Source organism: Colias eurytheme, chromosome 7 (genome assembly GCF_061535395.1).
Source record: "Colias eurytheme isolate Ceu_HAF_F1 chromosome 7, ilColEury1 Martin Lab GWU primary, whole genome shotgun sequence".
In the NCBI taxonomy this organism is placed as follows: Eukaryota; Metazoa; Arthropoda; class Insecta; order Lepidoptera; family Pieridae; genus Colias; species Colias eurytheme.
The window spans coordinates 7,719,345-7,739,911 of record NC_142986.1 but is presented as its reverse complement, the minus strand read 5'-3'; the positions used below and the strand labels follow the sequence as shown (position 1 = coordinate 7,739,911).

The 20,567-nt window shown below is 34.9% G+C and overlaps 1 protein-coding gene and 1 long non-coding RNA gene across 2 annotated transcripts; one reads left to right on the top strand and one right to left on the bottom strand.

Annotated features, from left to right (window-relative positions):
- The first annotated feature begins 10,416 nt into the window (after positions 1-10,416).
- On the top strand, positions 10,417-11,546 carry LOC149907182 (uncharacterized). The gene is made up of 3 exons (XR_016456948.1): positions 10,417-10,606; positions 11,179-11,363; positions 11,457-11,546. It is a non-coding gene; the product is annotated as an uncharacterized LOC149907182 (long non-coding RNA).
- A 4,172-nt stretch (positions 11,547-15,718) lies between these two features.
- Positions 15,719-17,211, bottom strand: LOC149907181 (uncharacterized). Its single transcript, XM_090103552.1, has one exon. It carries the CDS (start codon positions 17,173-17,175, stop codon positions 15,742-15,744), a length of 1,434 nt encoding a protein of 477 aa, XP_089959678.1. The 5' UTR covers positions 17,176-17,211; the 3' UTR covers positions 15,719-15,741.
- Between the last annotated feature and the right edge of the window lie 3,356 nt (positions 17,212-20,567).

Genomic DNA, 20,567 nt, shown 5'->3' with positions numbered 1-20,567 from the left:
ATTACAATTTCGACGCAAGAGCAAATTTAAGACATACCCCAAACGGGCTAGACGTTACATACAAAAATAAAACACATGAAGGAAACCGATCCATTATAAATTCGTCAACGAAATTTGATTGCAGTCGACGCTAACAGCTAAGCCGACAAAAAGCACGGTGAAATACCGCTATGCATGCATCTGGTAGCCTTACCGTTACCGTCTGACCCGACGCAAAAAATGTGTAGGTGTTCACAATTATTGTTATACATAATTACGCTTGCGTGTAAGGGAATCATTGGGAACGTGAACAATGGTTTCTAATTAGATGAGGTTAAGTCCGTGTTATGGTTATGGGTGATATGTAAACTAGTTTGTTATGGGTGAAGACCATGTGAAGACAAAGTTTTTACATGAATAAAATGGTAATTTTTGTGTGATATATCTAATACCTACGTGCGTAAATACACTGATAAAATTAAACCAATGGACAAAATCCTTCCTGTCTAGTCTTCTATACTGCTTTAGTAACTATATTACAATGATGATTTTTTTCCTAAAGACAAATAATAAAATATACCACCTCATTTATAAGACCGCCGTTGCATCCCATTTATAAGACCCTCAATAATTAATACATTTCCCAAAATGCATCCTGTAAGAGGCAGGATAAACCGTAGATAAAATAAATATCCGTCGGTTACGGGGTCAAATCCCATATTGCGTAGTTATCCCACGTGAGACGCATTTCGTTTTTTGTCCACCACGGCTATTTTTACCACTTGGGCTTACGTGGTATTTCGTGTGGTTGCTTTGGCAAAGTTGTATAAATATGTGTTTATAATGATTCCCTATGATGTGTTATGGCATTCTGTACTAGGCATTTTAACTTGGTGGAAAGTTTTATAACATTACATAGAGCTTGTGATCGTGCATTTTAATTTAGTAGACACTACATTAAAAAAATAAGGTTTACTTGTGTAAAGCTTAATAAGTTATTAGTGCTTTCGTCTAAAGATGGTTAACAATATTATCATAGCATTAAAAATACGAATAAAGGGTGGAAAAAAAGTCGGAAAATATATATATATATTTTTTTAATTTGGAATAGTGTATGTGAATAGTATGAATAGGGAATAGTAATTTTTACCCTATATTGGAAAACTTAAAATAATTATATTAGCTATATCTAGCAATAGTTTAACTAAGGATTCTATACAGAATAGAAGCAGAATAAAAAAAATCTGGTTGCAATCACGACAGCGAATAACAACTCTCCAACGGAACTCCGCTCACATTTGCTTAACGGTTTTCGTTCACACGGATCACCAAACACCAAAAACAAAGCTTCCTTTATCGGGGAGATGTGACAAATATTGCGTTCGTTTATTTTAGCACCACCATCCCGTTAGGGTAGTGCACCTTGCGACCAAACCTGCGACCTATATCTGCTAGTAGAAAAAACGCCTAACCTTAATATTACACAGGATAAACTATCTCTTATACGAATATAACACTTATGTTCTGAAGCATAGAGGTGAATAGCCAAAATTGGAGGGTAAATCAAAATGTGGTGTAGATAACCACATGCGTAGATTTTGTTTTTGTGGTCGGTCCTAAGTTTGGTTTGCGACGGATGTTTGGTCGCTTTAAGTTATTAATTAGCTGGTCGTATTTTCAAGTTAGAGTCTGATTAGGTGATTATGTGCTATGCTAGGTGTGTTGTTAGGTAAATATTTAGGAATTAACGTCTATAATATCTGCAATCTTTTACCTTCTATTACAAAGAAATCTAAATCTAGAAAAAATTGTTTCTAAAAACATTACTTACAAATATAAATTTCGAATTTTCAGTCACAGAGGGGCTACAGTTCGTCGTAAGTTAATTTTACTAATTTTTTCCTACTGATGATAAAGAAGTTTACTTAATAAGAATGTTTCAATGAATTAATATCTCAACTTAAATTGTCAGCCTGTAAAACGCATTGAACAAAATAACAATCACTGAAAACTATCAACCTGAAATTTAAAAAACACCCATGTAAATCAAAAAGTACCAGTGTTTCACGCCTTACCTAAAAAAATATTTCATCACACACGTATCACTTGGTCACGTCCTACCCCGAGCCTCGTAAAGTGGGCCCGATTTATTGTCACACCGCAAACCGAATGATTCACTGGTGTTCTGTGGAAAGTTTGTTTATATTGTGAAATTGTTACGCGGGAGCGTACCCTGGGTCATTTTTGATACGTGCCTTTATCTGATTGCTATCGCACCTAAATATATTTCTAGTAATTTCTGGATTTTGATCCGTGATACTACTTAACATAATATGTGTAAATAATTTACGAAATACTTAATAGATGCTCTCAAAATTTAATTTCGTACAGCTAGGTAGTAGGTTCCATAAGATTCGTTAAAAGTAATAGAAAAAACAAATACCTACCAGTGAGTACCTTTTATTAAATATCTGCGCAAATTAAAACTAATTACGATTTGGACTACTTGGACTACGATTTACAATTTGGAGTAAAGCCATTTTTACAGAACCCAATTTCAGCATTTCGGTTTATGAAATAGATAAAATTACCTGCAGTTCGCGCGGATGACATGATGAACTTTATTTATCTGTGATTAAATTATGTGATCTACATGTATCAAAGGATATTCTTTCTAAGTATTTTCACGTTTATTATTTGAACAATCATACAAATTCTCTTAGGTACACTGTTTATTTGCAAAATTTTCTACAAATTTACCAAATACAACAAATTGTATATTAGCACATGTACAAAACAACGAAAAGCACGCAAGCGCTAAATCATTTTCCTCCAATTTTTTCCTCATCTGTCATACTTGGTATGATCGTCACGTAAGCAGGTCCAGTGTTAAGGTATGTTTACACGGACGCGCCGTCATCAATCTCCATCACGCGTTATCAGGTGATATCCGTTGTGTATAAATGTTTAGACGAGACAATAGTGTGTCACGGACCTTAAAAATAAAGTATGTAGTTGCAACAGGCTAATAATTGAAAAGTTTACATCGACAACTAATGCTCAACTTACCAAAGGTGCGTTCAACTAACCTAACTCATAATAATATGTGCTCACAAATCTGGATTTTTCTTCATAAACAATTTTATGAAAATTATTTCAGGACTTTGGTCTTCAAACTATGATAGACAGATAAGATTTTCTTTCTAATGATAAAATAATAAAAGGCCATATGAATTGTAGTTAGTCGATACGTTCTTTCTGCTCATACCTACAGTTTCCATCGAAACCAAGAAAATAATATTATATTTTTCATTATAATTACTAGACATCGGATTATATGCATTTGCATATGTGCATATGCAAATGCATAAAACTCGCTAATTACGGCGTTAGTGCATATTTTAGCCTTTTTCCCCAATAGTGCATATTTCGTTAAGAAACGGGAGTTTTGATTGGTCGACTAACCTTTATTAGCCAATCAGAACGCTCAGCGAGTAAACAAACCCTATTTTGGCATGGTAAAATGGCGAAAAATTACAAAATGGGCTCCATTTAAAGTAAATTTTGAGCTATTCAAAATAGGGCTAGATTACCCTAAAACTTAAAACATGGGTTGAATTCCAAAAAAGGGCTAGATTTAGCCCGGAAAGGTCTAAGGTGGCAACACTGGGCTCGCGGGTGACAAACGTCACAAATTTGCGCTCGAAAATTAGGTAAAAATGCCTAATTGTATATTGGCACAAAAACTATACTAAATTTCATGAAAATTTCATCGTATTTGTACAATCTTTGATTTAAATATATAAAATAATAAAGGTTTTTTGATTTTGTATTGTGCATATTTTAGGCATATCAGTCGTTTTTAGTGCATATTTCGGCCTTTTTTAGTGCATATTTGCATGCATATTTTGGCATTTTGTTAGTGCATATAATCCGATGTCTAATAATTACCTTCCTTTAAAATATTACTGTATCCTCTATACATTTATAGTCCACTTTGAACACAAACTTTACCAAGATCGTCCATCACACGTTTATCACGTGTAACACTATCTCAGAAAGTCAAATATACAACAATGAATTTATTGTTTTCAGCCGACGTGACGAAGAGACCCTAAATCTTTTGATATCCCTTTTTAGGACAGATGAATTCATAATAAGGACCACATGAGTCTTGTAGACGTATATGATAGATATTGCGTAATACGTTCGATTTACATTTTTGAAACAATAATGTAAAAGATTTAAATCATGATAATATATTTTAGACTCTATTTGAGAACCAGAATCAAGTACATGTTGAACAAAATTCTTTTTGGCAGCACTGAATTCTGATGCACACACACTATTTTATTAACCGACTTCATTATCTTTCATTTCTTTCTTATTTTCGTTGGTATCTACTTTTACTTGCTTTACATTGCTATTTTATTGCTGGATATATTGTCATTATTGTGTCACTCTATTACAATCAACAATAATCGTTTTTTCTCTCAAGTTATTTTAGTATTTCACTTGCAATATCTTGCTAGACACTGAAATATCAGCATTACACACTCTACATTATTCGATCATCTATTTTCTTAATAAATATGAATACGTGAATTATACTTCGCTTATATTACTATGAGATCACCTTCTAGTACCCAGTAGATACCTACTATTTATTCCTTGCTAATACCTTAACATACTGAGTCTCACTTCTGTCATTCACACACTAACACTTCAAAGCAATTATTCTTTATAATAACCTCTTTTGATTAGAATGGATCCGTCAAAACACACAAAGGCTCTAATCTGTTCTTTATAATTCTGTTCTTTATATGATTAATTCGGCTAATTCAGTAATCGTGTCTTAACACTGATATATTATGTGGTTAGTTGACATGTATTTGCGCTTAAGGCTTTCGTTTTTATTTGGTTGCTTAAATTTTAATGTGTGTAATTGGCTCTGCTTCTTCAGACTGTTCATTTACGTGGGTATTTACTTTTCATTGGAAGGTAAGTCGGTTTAAAGGTAACAATTTAGTTACCTAGGATTCGGCGGTCATTGAAATGAGCGTCACGAGATTTTGAAAAAAATAGTAAGGTTATCGGATTGTCAAATGTTTTAATGATAAACTTTTTGTTTTTTGCAAAAAAAAATTAAAACAAAAAGGCACGACATAGCCAAAACATAAAATGCATGCAGTCTATTTAATAACCCCATAACGTCTGCAGATTCGAAGAATGACCGCACCCAAAAGATTTGAAATAAAGATAAAAAGGGACACGTTGTTTTGACAATAGCAGTTATAATTTGCTATTTCTAAAAACTATAAATGTCCTGACAAATGGTTGTGATCAGAAATATGGTAGCGGTACCGCTAGGTGACCACCTGTTTCGTGTATAAATCGTCTTGTATCAGAAAATCATCTTTTAATTTGGAGAAATTTATATGTAGGGACAAATGTTCCTAGATGTAGCGTCGGCATAATACTGTTGCAGATTAAAAAATATATTACTTTTTGGATGGAATTTTAATAGATACCTACATAATTATTTACTGCTCAATATGAATCTAAAGTAACATTTAAAGTTATAGCAATAACTATGGTGAATACAGATATTTTGGGGCTTCTATTACAGAGCTAAACAACTTATAATTCAGACATACGCTTATATTCCAAAAGTCCTTTTTCTACATTAACTATATGAAAAGGCGTATTTCTAAACATTCGTAAAATTTCATTTGTATATACATCTTATGATCTTAAATCTATTCTTCTATCGGTCCTTGCACAAAACTTGAGCACGCACGATTTTTTTGTCGCTAAACGCTCCGGCCATCTGGTAAGGATTTTTTCTAAACAAAAAACGCCTGACCCTTTCTTACCTTTTGTGCTGGCCCTCGTTTTTTACGCGACTGTACCCTCACAATATGTTGAATTAGCGTATTAGTAAATTTCAAAGGGCCTGATGAAAATTTTGATTGAACCGAGTAACGGATTGCGTCAACGGTCCTGTTTTTGTGACCATTATTAGAACGGAACAATAATCAATATTCGGTAGCAATTTACGATTAGTCGAACATGTGCGCTCAACTTAATAATGCCACAAGTGGTCGATGTTTTGATGTATTCGATAAATAACATTCGAAGCTACTCCTACGGTTGGATAAAAGTTAACATGTTTCTCTCATTTTTAGTTTTTTCGATTACATAGATCATGTTTGAGCTACGAAGCTAAGCCAGTTCTTATTGTTAATGAAAATAAAACGCAATTAAATCAATACAACTATATTAACTAATTACTTAACCTTAAAAAACTGCTTATTAATTCAACGACAGACTCAACTGAATGACATGAGCTGTATAATTACAATTCGAAGTATAACAGAATGTTTTGAGAGATTTGTATAGCACACTTATCACAAGAGGCTCCGTAATCTGTCTGAATTATCAGGGCCGCGCAGAATTTCGTAATTTTCAAGTTCAAACGCACCGACAGTAGTGGCAATCGAAGTTGTTGAGAAAAAATGTCCCGGTTGACGACCGAATGAGAACGAATGAATGAATGTTATATCGGTCGCGGATCTCAGCTTATTGTATTAAATACTGTACAATGGGTACGCTTTGTATGCATGCGGGGGTTGAACGCGAATGCACTTCATAGAAATGCATCGGAATTCGCGAGGCAACAATTTATAATGGGGCATTATTGAATTGTTATATGATAATATTGATTTTTGATTTCCTCTGCTTTGTGGGGTGGTGACTTTATTAGGCAGTGTGGAGTGTTTGTTTAATTGGCTAAGAATGCAGCTGCTTACGCTCTACAAAGTACCAATAGTATGTTATTTTGCACGTGATTTTATTAACCACTTAAGATTGAGTACAAAGATATTTTTCTAACAATTTAATATAGCTAAACGGCCCATGTCTTGCAGTAAGAATTGCTCACCGAAAGACAATTAAACAAAAAAAGTATATTACCTACATTACAAAAATAATTGCCATTTTTAAGGTGAGATATCTTAAAGTTTTATATTATAATAGGTACATATTTTTGTGTTATTTTATTTAAATGTGTATATATTTTTACATATTTTATGAGGATCTATTGTTGTACCTAATATTGTGCTGCTCTAAGTTGTATAAAATCGACAAAACTTTACCTGTAAATGCAATCGTGTGTAATTAATTTACTGAACTTTATCTTATTATCCTAGCTATGATATTCTATTGAGCTGTTTACACATGTGACATTTGACATACGAAATTAATTATGCAGTAATTGGTAAAGATTATAAGATTGCATGACAAACATCCCCTATTGGCCTTCGTGACTCACAAGCCATTTCAATGTTGTATTTATCGGAACATTCCGTGTGACATGCCGCAGACGCTGATACTGTACGATCAACTGAAATGGGTGCACCGCTTGGACGCTTGTTGTTTCAGTAGGATGGAAAGTAAGGCAAGGAGTAAGTGATATACGGTGGAATGCATTTAGCAATAAGACATAGTAATTGTAATCTTGCTTTATATTTAGTTGCTTATAATATAAAGTTGTGCGATTTGTATTTGTATACAGTTATTCAAGGAAAGAATACATTAAATATGTCTATAAAATCGCTACAGATGTGATTGAGTTAAATAAAGTAATAAACTACTTAATTTCCCTTGTCAAATGGGTTTACATAAATTGTTTACCCTTCCCTTTTCCATCCAGGTTGCAGCAAAGAATTACAACGGGCCAGTAATTCCATACCTGTTTATAAGTATTAAAAATAAATTAATAGGTAGTTCAGCAAATCTGTAAAATTATCACCTAACATTATAGTACATTTCATACGAAACAAAACTATAAATGTTTCACCCATATTGGTAGAAGGTGGTGTATCCTGGGCAGAGGCCACAGGTCACACGCCGTGGCACGGACGTCGCCGCCCCGCCCTCGGACGCTCTGAGCTGGTACTGGTAGCAAGTTATTGGATACTATAGTATTTTTTTTCTATCTGTACTAGTGGAAAATATACGTAATGTACGTAAGATGGTGTAGGTATTTTATAAAAGAAAAATTTTCTTGTCACGTAATAATTTACGCAAGCAATAGGTAATCCTATTGCTATCTTATATAAAAGACACGTAATATGAAACTGATCAGATTCTTGTAATTTTTTTACTTCTGTCGTTGTATCTTATATCACATACCTAATTACCTATACAAATAGAGAAGCTTTAAGCTTACAAAGAGCCACTAAATATAAAAACAAAATAAAAAATAACCCGCCACACCGTTGCTGACCTTACACCAAGGAAATACTTAATCCCATTTTTTCCACCCTTTGTCGAGGGTGCCGTGTAAGGCGGGGACGGGACGAGCGTGGCCTCTGGCTAGCCGCCCAGGGCCACTGATCGCGGGCCTGCGCAGTCCTGTGGTTTATGTGAAATGTAGCGTCAGCAACGGCATGAAACAGTTTGTGACTAATGAGTTGAATGACACTAAAAAAAATATATGTTAATTTGATTTTAAGAACTCTACATTGAGATAAAAGCACAACTATGTAAATGTAACTATGCAATACGAGACATATCGAAAGCACGAATGTATTATATTTATTAACCTTCATACATCACACAATTAGAACGTTGCAAAGATTTCGTTGTATATTATAGTGTAAAAATAACATTTAATGTATCAAATATCATATTATAGTAATGAATATTGAATATACATCAGATACTCAATTATAAAGATATAATAATAACAATACTTATGAAAAAGTCGTTAACTCGATGAAAATTGCATCATTAATAAATCTCACGAATGAAATGACGGTCACTATTATGCAAATCACTATTCAAACCCATAACCCATTATAAGAACTGGTTTTACATACTTTTTTCTGACATTGTAGGTAAATTATATGGTTACTTATTTTTTTCGTGTTTAAAAAATCCACCCCACCCCTTTTTGTAAAGTTTTTGTAGATCCCGCGATAAAGGTAAGTCGTTATAATGGTAATTTACAGTGGTTTGATTTAAATAAAAAGTTTGTGTAAGTGAAAAGCAGCAAAAACATGTAACTGTAGCTAGTGGTGGTTACCACTTCCATATGAAACATTAAAAGAGTAAGAAGATAGTCTATAAAGAGAGAGGGAAATTAAAAACATTGAAAATCTGAATAAGCGTTTAGAAATGTGGCTAGTTAGTTGTACTCTGTCTTTTTTTGTAATTAGTTCTAAGGTTTCCTGTCTGTACAAATTTATTGAAGTGTTAAATAAATAAATAAGAACACTACTCAGGCAATAATTATGTGCGAATGAAATAACTTTAAGTTACATCAAAATCCAAATTACTTTTCTTACCATCTTCCTTCACCATCTAAACGTCATTCACAGTAACAAGACATTCACAGTTCAAAATCTTCATACGATTATCTGGTGCTGTTGACCAAATCCACATCTCGTCACGGCTGAGGCTCGGCCGGCGGTCATGTACAGTCATTTGTCATCTGCATTGTCTTGGTACCGTTGCGAGCTCGAAATGTTAACCCATTGTTTATTTTGTGCTGATATTAAATTGTCTTTCGTTTTTGATTCGTTATTTGTTGCGTTTGTAGTTTGAAAAATCTCCATGACCGTACCTGTAGTATTGTGTTTTTAAATATGTATTTAAATAATAGTGAACCATTTTTAATAATAATAGACGTTTTTGATAACTTTTAATAATACCTACCACTACCTATTGGTATTACCACTACATATTTATTTATTATTTTAATCCTTTAAGCATTAAAATAATAAGTTTTCATCAATAAGGTGCCATAACTACGAATAATCACTACTAATCTTGAACATGTTCAACTTACTTATCTTTGGATTAATCTTCCTAATTATTTCTGCTTTTTACCTTGACGTACCTATATACCTACCTATATTCCAGAACGCATCACCTGAACCAGAACGCAAATTGAAACACTAAGATGATATGCATCAGTCACCCAAATGACACGCGTCAGAGTTAATGATCTCACCGCTCTGCTGCTCAAATTGCCTCCAGACCATTGCCTGGTGCTTGAGCCATGACACAACGGGTCTTGTCCAGGCTTCCGTGTTCTGACGATTATGTTGTTACGACAATTGAATTCGCACTTGGCTCTCATAATTGTTGGTAGAGATGGTTTTCTTGCTTTCTTAAGGATAAAACGCTAGAAGTAGGTGACAAAGAAGCAACCTTCTTCTGAAAAACAATTCCGTTATACCATTTAACTGTCATATTCGTAGTGGTAATTAGTCTTGTGATGAAAAATCCCAGAAGTGCATTTTCTTCAATAGTAGAAAATACAAAGAAAAAGTTCAGTTAAATGTGGAAAAATTTTGGTAGGTAGTAATTATTTTAAATGCTACACATTGAGGTACACATAAGGAGACGACACCGCCTACACCACTTATGTTCCGCTCAACATACGTCATCTGACGTAACTGCACTCAGTCGCTTGCTCGCTCATTGGCGCGAACGTCACGCTCATTTTTTATTTGTTTTAAAGTGAAACGCATCAAATAGGCCTACGTGTGTGTTACGATATTGCACAAATTATACAAATAATACGGAAAAGTGCAAAGGAATAACTTTTCAATCAGTAAGTAACTAGATAATAATTTTTAAAACTTAGTTAGAACAAAATTTTTGGCGGGCGACATTTTGCGTCATTTGTCATAGATTAAAAATTTAAGATATGACATTGGGCATGAAATAAGTGTTGTTAGTAATATTTGCTGGCGTATATTTTTATAGTATAAAATAATAATTTTACATATTTAGAAAAGCATAAACTGGTTGTTAATTGAAAAAAGGTGAAATCATGAAATATGAAAATCAATTACTTAATCACCAATTTTTTTTTGTTAATTGATTTTAATCAAGTTTTTAATTGATTTTGTATAAGCTACTGACTTGAACGTATAATTGAATTATTATTTATTTATCTACACTAATATTATAAAGAGAAAAACTTTGATTGTTTGTTTGATTGTAATTAATAGGCTCATAAACTACTAGACCGATTTTGATGAAATTTGGCACAGACAATCTTTAGACCCTGAGAAAGAACATAGGCTACTTTTTATTGCGAAATATGAACCACGGGCGAAGTCACGGGCGTAGCCAGCCAGCTAGTTCAGAGATAAGTAATTAATATTTTTTCTATTCAAGGTTTCCATGTCTGGAGTGAAGAAAGGGAAAAATGGGTTAAATTTGTCCCAAACAACCGCAGTGAAGAAACCTGGTTACCATCCGATAGAACTTGCGTCTGTTCATTGCATTTTTGCGATGAGGATAAATATACCACAAAAGCGGGAAGGCGTTTTCTAAAGAAGTCTGCTGTTCCTTGTATTGATGTTAGTAATAATAATAAAATTTTACGGATTTGTATAGCAAATAAAATATTATTTTAGCCATCACTAACATTATGTTATACATATTTATTTTAGCCGAAGGTGTGCTACAATAGTACTGAAAAAAACCAATACAAGCAATTTCTGAGCCAGGAACATGTTCTGAGGATAATGAACTAAATAAACATTTTTTACAAAATTACACGGCTTTTATTTATTTTCTAAAAAAGACTCAATTTGTAAGGAATGAAACTTCCCATAGCCCTGACTGAACCTAAAACCCGAAAAAAATTAAGTTATTCCATATACGTCACTATTTACATCATCCTATATTATATGCCAGATATTGTTAGCCCCGCGTAGTAAAGTCAGTTTATACCTAAAATAAATTTTAAGTAAGTACAATACAATACCAACACCCAATACAATACTTAGACAGAATGAAACAAAGTGTCGCCTCTTCTTCTTCTTCTTCTTCTTTTTCAAATGGCAACTCCCGATCCCAGTGAGGACGGATTCTGCCAATGTCAAGTTTTGAACGGATGGTCAGTTTAAGTTAATGCTTATGTTAAGCGTGCTCTGTGCTGAGGAAAAATCACGGTTGAGATGATTTACTTTTTATTTACTGAAAGACTTCTTACATGGAGCTGTATAACCTGACAAAGAACAAATATTAGTTATAGACAACACAACACATCACAAAAGCATAACATAAAATAGGTATAGGTAGTCAGTGGGAGTTCAAAATTTTAGATTGTTAAAATTGATAAATTTTGATAGGATATTCACAAATGAGGTAGGGACAAGGCAAAGTAAACACTTAAAATTAGTAGGGAGGGGAACATCTGGGGGAAGGATATCCAGAAGTGAGATACGGAGCTTAGGGCAAACAAAGAATAAATGGTCATAACTTCCTTCGTCTATACCACACTCACAGAGAGAATGGTCACGAACATGAATTTTAAATAAATGATTAGGAGTGGTATTGTGACCCAAACGGAGGCGGCAAATGGTGGAAACAGTAGGCTTGTCTATATTAGGGAAACGGAAGAACCAGGGCTTACGTGGAATTGAGGGTTGGATATCTCTATAAAATTTCCCTTTGGTTGAATTTTTCCACTGACTGTTCCATGTATGATCCAAGCGATCCTTAGAAAGAGAAGAGAGATCGTGGGCATAATTAGAGTAATGCTCCAGAGTACCATGTTGAATGGCAGATTTAGCCAGAACGTCAGCTTTCTCATTGCCTACAATACCAGAATGGCTTGGAATATGTACTAAATCTACCTGAAGCCCTTTTCTGAAGCAGTTGTAAAGTGCGGATTTTATTAGAAAGATGATAGGAAATTTAGACTTTGAGCGGAAAGGGTTAGAAGTAATAGTCTGAAGACAGCTGAGGGAGTCCGAAAAAATAACTGAATTTTGGAGATTATGAGAGTCGATAAAATTGAGAGCTTCCAAGATAGCTGTGGCTTCACCAGTAAAAACAGAAGAGAGAGGGGGACATTTAAATTGTAAAATAGTGTTAGAGTTATGGTGCCATACAGCAACCCCTACAGCAAGATGTTTTGACACTTTTGAGGCATCCGTAAAAAAAAGATTATAACCACGCCAGTGGGAAGAAACCAGACAGTTAAAAGCAACATTAGAATCTGGAGCATATTTTTGAATACCAGAACTCATATTAATGTTGGGGTTAAAAACTAGTGCATGAAACGGAGTTGAATATAAAGGATGGATACTAAATTGGGATGTTGGATCCGGAAGGCGGTTAAATTTGATGAGACTTTTAAGTAGGCAAGGAAAATCAGATGGACGACGGAGGTTATTTAGAGTAAGTATTTGAAGTAGATTTCGAATTTTAGGAAGAAGGGGATGAGAGGATAATTGTATAAGCCGAAAGAAATACTTGTCTGACAGATATTGACGGCGGAGATATAAAGGAGGGTCTACACATTCTACCTGAAGGGCATTGACTGGGGTAGACTTCATGGCACCTATAATGAGTCGCAGACACTTGTATTGTATTCTGTCCAATTTTATTAAAGCTGTTTTATTGCAAGGTTCTAAGATGAACGACGCATAATCCAAATGGCTACGGATTATAGCATTATAAACTAGTTTTTGACAATATGGATGTGATCCCCACCAAACACCAGCTAGGGAGCGTAAAACATTAATACCCTTTTCGCACTTCTGAGAAATGTAGTTAGTGTGAGCCATACCATTCAGCTTTTGGTCAAGCACCACCCCTAGAAATTTAATCTTGTTGACTACAGGGATTGAGGAGTTTTCTAGTAATATTACCGGCTGTGGGATCAAGCGTTTTTTCGTGAACACAACTACATTGCTTTTGCTGGGCGATAGTGACAAGCCATGATCGTTCATCCAATTTTCCAAATAAGATAAGGCGCTGTTAAGTCGAAAGGTAATCACATCCATATTCTCTGACGAAGTATACAATGCTATATCGTCCGCATACTGCAGAACGCTACAATACGATGGAATGGCTTTATCCAAATCCCAGGTGTATATAGAATACAATAATGGACTCAAAACGGAACCTTGAGGGAGGCCTTTAAATACATGTCTAGTAGGTGTGTCTTTAGAACAGCGTACTTGTATCGTCCTCAACATTAATAAGTTGAAGATGAAATGTATCATCCTCTCAGGCAAACTCAGCTGTAACATTTTCTGTCTGAGCACTGGAAGAAGAACATTATCGTACGCTGAAACTACATCCAGAAATACGCCAACCAAATACTGTTTATTGTGAAAAGAGGAACGAATGTCAGTTGTTAAAATACTAAGACTGTCTAATACACTCAAACCTTTCCTAAAGCCATATTGGGAACTAGCTAGGAGGCCCCTGTTCTCGACCAGCCATTCTAGACGATTTTTAATAAGGTGTTCGGTGATTTTGGCTAAGGTAGAAGACAGGGCGATTGGTCTATAGGAATTGGGGTTAAGGGGATCCTTGCCGGGTTTGGGGATAGGAATAATAAGCTGGGATTTCCAAGAGTCCGGAATAATGGCATGTAAAAAGAAAATGTTAATTAAATTTAGAAAAAAAGATTTTGTTTGATCGCCTGACTTGCAAAGAAAAGAATATGGTATACCATCAACCCCAGGGGATGAGTCTTTTAAGCCATCAAGAACCGTAACAAGTTCTTGCAAGGTGAATGGGCAATCCATACTGTCGTATGATACTAAATTATGGGGAGGACAAGGAAAATGATCAGAAGAGGGGACAAATGGAGGGGATAGTTTGTCAATGAAATCATCAAGCCAAACGTCTGAGTTGTTGGATACTCTATTTTTATCACATAGAGCTCCACGGAAACGGCGAATACTATTCCACATTAATGATGGCGGGGTTTTTGGAGATAAGCTCTCACAGAAACGGATCCAACCCTGTTTCTTTTTTTTTGATAGCACCCGTTTAGTTCGTGCTGCAATTTTCTTATAATTAATAAAGTTCTCATAAGACATACTGGAATCATATCTTAGCTCGGCTTCTTTACGGTCCTTAACTATGGCAGTACACTCATGGTCCCACCAGGGAGGGGATAGCTTCTTAAAAGACAGAGTTGAATAAGTTTTCAATGGGAAAGATTCGGTAGCAGTAGTCTCGAGACAGTTAACAAAAAGAGAATAAGATTCCAAACAATTCTCAGGTGAAGCATTTGGGAGATTACTTATTTTGGTATCAAGGGAGTTGGCAAATTTCTCCCAGTCGGCATTGCCTAACTTAAATTTGAGCAAAGGTGGGAAAGCTCTAGTGGGAACATGGACTGTGCGTGAGCAGGAGATGAGGATTGGAAAATGGTCGCTCCCATGAGTAGAGGAAAGCGTAGAACAAGAAAAGGAAGGAGCTAAGACAGAAGAGCAAATTGTTAAGTCCACTACAGTATTAGGATTTTGTAATGGGGAGACTCTACGGGTAGGAAGGCAATCGTTAATAATACACATATTCAGATCTTCAAAGAGGTCAACCAAAAGATATCCAAAGGAGTCGCAAATGTACGAGCCCCAAGAAGTATGGTGGCCATTAAAGTCACCCATAATAATAACAGGGGGAGGAAGAGAGGAGATGATTAAGGAAAGCTCTGGAATAAAACTAGGATGGGGATGAGGAACATAAACGGATAAGACTGATATATTAGCAGCTCTAGCTGCAACTGCATTAAAGTTACAGCCATGATGGGGAAGTGGAATTTGTGAAAAGGGAATACTGTTATTCAAGAGCAGAGCACAGCCAGCATAACCATCAGCTCTGTCGTCTCTAAGACAGGAATAGCCCGGAACCCTAAACCGAGAACCGGGCATTAACCATGTCTCTGAGATAGCAAGAACCAAAGGTTTATGATTGGTTATTAATTCAAAAATCTCGTGCTTCTTGGGACGGATACTCTGGGCGTTCCATTGCAGAAACACTAGATCCATAATTGAGGATTGATGAGAAACGGGATAATCTTTCGGCAACGTTGGACGGTAACTGGTGGGGATAAGAAAGTAAAGTCTCTATAAAAGATAAACACATATTAAGTAGATGTTCATCAAAAGGAAGTGAAGAGCCCGTATTAGGGAGAGCACAACCATTAGAAAGGGAGGAGGGAGGTTCACGAATGATAGAATGATGTGCATCCTTATCATAAGACTTACCCAGAGGAGCTCGGGAACGGGGGGTCTTAGTGACTGTTTTTCTGTATGAAACATTAGGTGTTGATTGGATAGGAGGATTAAATTGGGAAGACGGGAGGCTTTGGGAATGTATAGATAAAGGATTCTGTATCTGAATATTCTCAGCATAGGATCTACGAGCTGACGGGATGACTCTAGAAGCCTCCTCAAAAGATATCCCTTCAGATGCCATTAACTGCTTAATGGCCTTTTGCCTAGCTTGTTCGGGGCATTTCCTATCAGTGGCATAATGCTTACCAGTACAATGGAGGCATGTTGCATCAGACTCTAAAATTGGACAAGAGTCGCCCAAATGGGCCTGTGAGCATTTGAAACAACGTTCCTTAGAGCGACATTGGTCGCGTACATGTCCAAACCGACAGCATTTATAACATTGAATTGTGGGGTATTGGTACACTTCTACTGGCATGGAGTTGTAAAGGCAGTATATTCTTTCTGGACGAACTTGGCCTTGAAAGGTCAAAACAACGGTTTGAGATGGTGACCATGAAGTAACACCATCTATTCTAATTTTTTTATTAAGCCGTCTGGCTTTCAATATTTTGCCTCTTCCACCTGGGAAATCCACATGGCTGATAAATTCTTCCATAGACCACTCCGTAGGGACACCTTTGACAATGCCCATACGAGTGATGTGAAAAGTTGGAATGGAGGCTTGGTAATTTGAATCTTTAAGAGGGGGGAAATTTATAAAATTATTTGCGTCACAAGCGGTATTGAATTCTACAGAAATTTTATTACGTCCAATAGCTTTAACTCCATCCTTGGCTATGTTAGCTACACGATTGTTGTAAAGGAAAGATCCAAATTTGATCGGTCTGATGGTTAAACCCGCCGCAGGATCGGCCTCTGTACGGGACACATAGACAATAAAGGGACCACTGTCATTGTCGGAATATGTAATGGGATTAGATAAAATGGGATCCACATATGAACTTTGAGACGATGCGATCGCGTAGTTGTTAACTGTAACATGTCTTTTAGGGGGGATCATATCTGTATCAGCAACGGATGGCTCTGACCGTTGTCTCTTATTACTTGTATGCTCCGCTTCCATCACCTCACCCTGGATGTCAGGAGGTTTACCAGGGTCGGGAGGATCAGGATTCATGATGGGTGAGGAAAGTTAGTAAATAAACGCTTACCCCAATATATATATATAGAGACAATCACAAATTTGGTTATCACTACCAGTTTACACTAAAAAAGAGTGTTCTCAACAAGTTAATTAACAAAAATCTCAATGGCACGTGTTTTCTCCGACACAACAAAGATCGAAAAAACGACGCACTTCTCCGCTCGAGTCTTTTTTCTAAAAACAAGTGTCGCCTCTATAGCGGTGAGTCAGTGACATCGCATAATCTATGACTGTCTAGCCGTCATTCGCGCGCCCCGCGCCGCCGCGCTTGGCGCACAGATTTTGTTCGTGGTGTCTGCTCCATACGAAGTAATATTATCTCAATGATGCTACAGTAACTTATCTTCTTAAGAATCTCTTCGTAATCTTTCTCAAATCCTACTAATTTCGTCAATGATATAATAGCTAATAAAACAAAAGCATAACAAAGCCCTAATTGGAACTAACCACTACGACCACAACACCTTAAGATTATATCAAAAACCAAACAGCAATAAGCATTCTTATCACCCACCTCACACGATCAATACAAGATGATAATTAAGACCAACAAGGGGTGGCTAATCAAAAAAACGCGGGAACCGGATAAAACTGCACAGAGTAAACGACGGCGTTTCCTTTGACCACAGATACTATAAGAACGATTGTTGCCTTATCTATGCGTGCATGTTTAATTAGTTTATTTGAAATAATTTGTCATTGTGCGTCCTTGCCTTGTATAATGTATACAGATTATAAAGGTAAGAACATACGAGATATTGTTTATGCGAAGGTGATTTTACATAAGGTAAAGTACCTATGCATTTAAAGAAAAATATTTTTTCCACGCCTTTTTTCGTCTATTTTTTATGAAAATGATTTATCTTCCTTTGTAAATTATAAAAAAGTTATGAAACTGATGACATATTTTGCTTCTTTCATTTAATTTGTAGAAAGTATACGCAGCTGTTGAATTTATCCACACATTATAAGTAACTGAATAACTTAACTCTTTTTTCGCCTATTTTTTAGCTTAATATGCAATTGAAACTCATTTAACGTGCATTTTCAATATTTGGTAATTGTATATTGTAAGGAAAGAAAGAAATAAAACAATAGATACACATTTTATTTTTCAAGCTTGTTAAAAACTCAATGTGAACATGACTACCGGCAAACAATTTGACTACTACACCCCTACATAATCTTTAATGTTGCTGATCTAAATCAATCCCAAAACCCGAAATACATACTTATCATTAGCAAAAAAAATTAGGTACGTAATAAATTTATAACCTTACCTTGAACGCATTGCATAATATACAACGCTACAAGACATATATGTAAAATGTATAATTTTCTCCGCTCACCCGTGTCCGTCCGTTTCATCTCACAGATAACAGATTGTATTATTTGTTCTGTAACTGTTTGTCAGGTGATAAGGGGTAATTTATAGAGGCCAGTAAAGCCTTTCGTTTTATGATTATTTAAGATTGTTTATTGTCGTCCTATTTACTGTATAATGACGGTACGATGTGTGTTGTTGTGTAACCGTTTGCCCTTTTTGCGTGTTAAATAATTGTTAATATGCTAATGTGGAGTTAGCAATATTTTTATTGAAAATTGATTAGAAATGGTTATAGTGATTATTTTTTCTGTATTTTTAACTAACAGGATATCGTATAAATATATCACTTTGTACAGGCCATCAGACACATCAGATATCTGCAGTAATTATTTTTATGATGGGAACGAAACATAACCCAAGTAGAGCACACGCAAGCTCATGCATATCAAACGCAAAAATTGTATTTGTCCAATAAAATTAATGCGTATCCATTGTCCTACGGAAATCGCAGGCCCGTCCCGTTAATCGTTTATCGAAAAAATGTCATAAAACGGACCCCATGGTCAGTGCACCATTAGCACTGAACCGTGATTTCCACCATAGAACTCATAATTATTATTCATGGTAACATTTTTTCATACGTATCCACCATTTATCAATAATATAATCTGCTGCAGTTTTGCTTATGAACGATTACTCGGCACACGACGCCCATAGAGTAGTGTTTGTTTTGTAAAATTTTAACATATTTCACGAGCAAATACTTACCATATGTTAATTTAATGTAACATGTTGTTTTATGATAGATTTATTTGAACAAGTTATGATTTATTTACGGACATAAAATTACGAATGACGATAACAATGAATGTTTGCGTTCGTAAATCTCTTCGAATGCTACAATATTATGTTGTGTTTGATAACTGTTGCAAATCTGTTACAGTTAATTATAAGTACAAGTATGCTTTTATATGGATGGAAAATTTTGAAATTTAGTCTCGTTGTAACTTGGAAAACACGTGTATGCACCACGCTCTTCTGCTTAACGTTAACTAAATGATATTGTCTACACTATGCATATGACATTATGATTTTCTAATTAATATAGCATTCATTTAAATAGAATAATACTGAAGATTTTATTTTATTTTCAATTTGTATAATACAGTACCTTATTCTTGTTTTCATACTACATTATGTCATACCGTCCAGATTGTTCATCTCTAGGTATAAGTCTTTAGTCTTTATTTTTATAAAGTGCAAGTACAATTAATTGTTAAAACTATTCATACCAAATAAGCTACATTTGTATGTCATACAAAATAAAGTAAATTCATCTCTATTCATTTTTCTGTTACTTCCCCTAAGGTGAAAGGTCGTTTGGGGCTAGAACGGTCATCGGCGAATGGCGCAAAATGGTACCGGATTAATGATATTCCTACTTTACTTGTCTCAATTTAGTTATTGTATCGAATTGTTACTGTAGATTAATCTTATTTATGATATCCATGTTTCACCCAGGAATTAAGACTGTAATAGTTATTGTAATTCTACCGATAGTATAATTAAATTTTTTTATTCTCATTATTTTTAAATTTAATTGCATACCTTAAGTTGTGATTTTCGCTTCGACAATTCCATTTTACGATACGAATAAAATTCGTTATAATTTACTATTTAAATTTTTTTATCAGTGAATGAATTAGAAAGAAGAATGAACATAAAAATATCTTTAGCTAGATATTCATTTACTATTCAGATAAATATAGCAAATTTTCTTAAATCACTCAGTTATCTATCTAGTAAAATAATATTATTTTAGGTTTTGTTTAAACTGTTACGCTCCTGTCTAACTAAGTGAAAAGTAGAAATGTATAAGTAATAAGTACCTATGTGATACCTTTAATCAACGACTTTAATTATATTTTCATTACGCATCACTGTTGTTCCAAAATTGACTTTAATTTTACAGGCATTAAAGTTAATATTGAATAACCTGAAAATAGATTGTTTAGTTAATTCTGTTATCGGTTGGAAG

Excerpts from the sequence above, each read along its gene's own strand:
- LOC149907181 (XM_090103552.1), bottom strand. The coding sequence starts at position 17,175 with ATGAATCCTGATCCTCCCGACCCTGGTAAACCTCCTGACATCCAGGGT.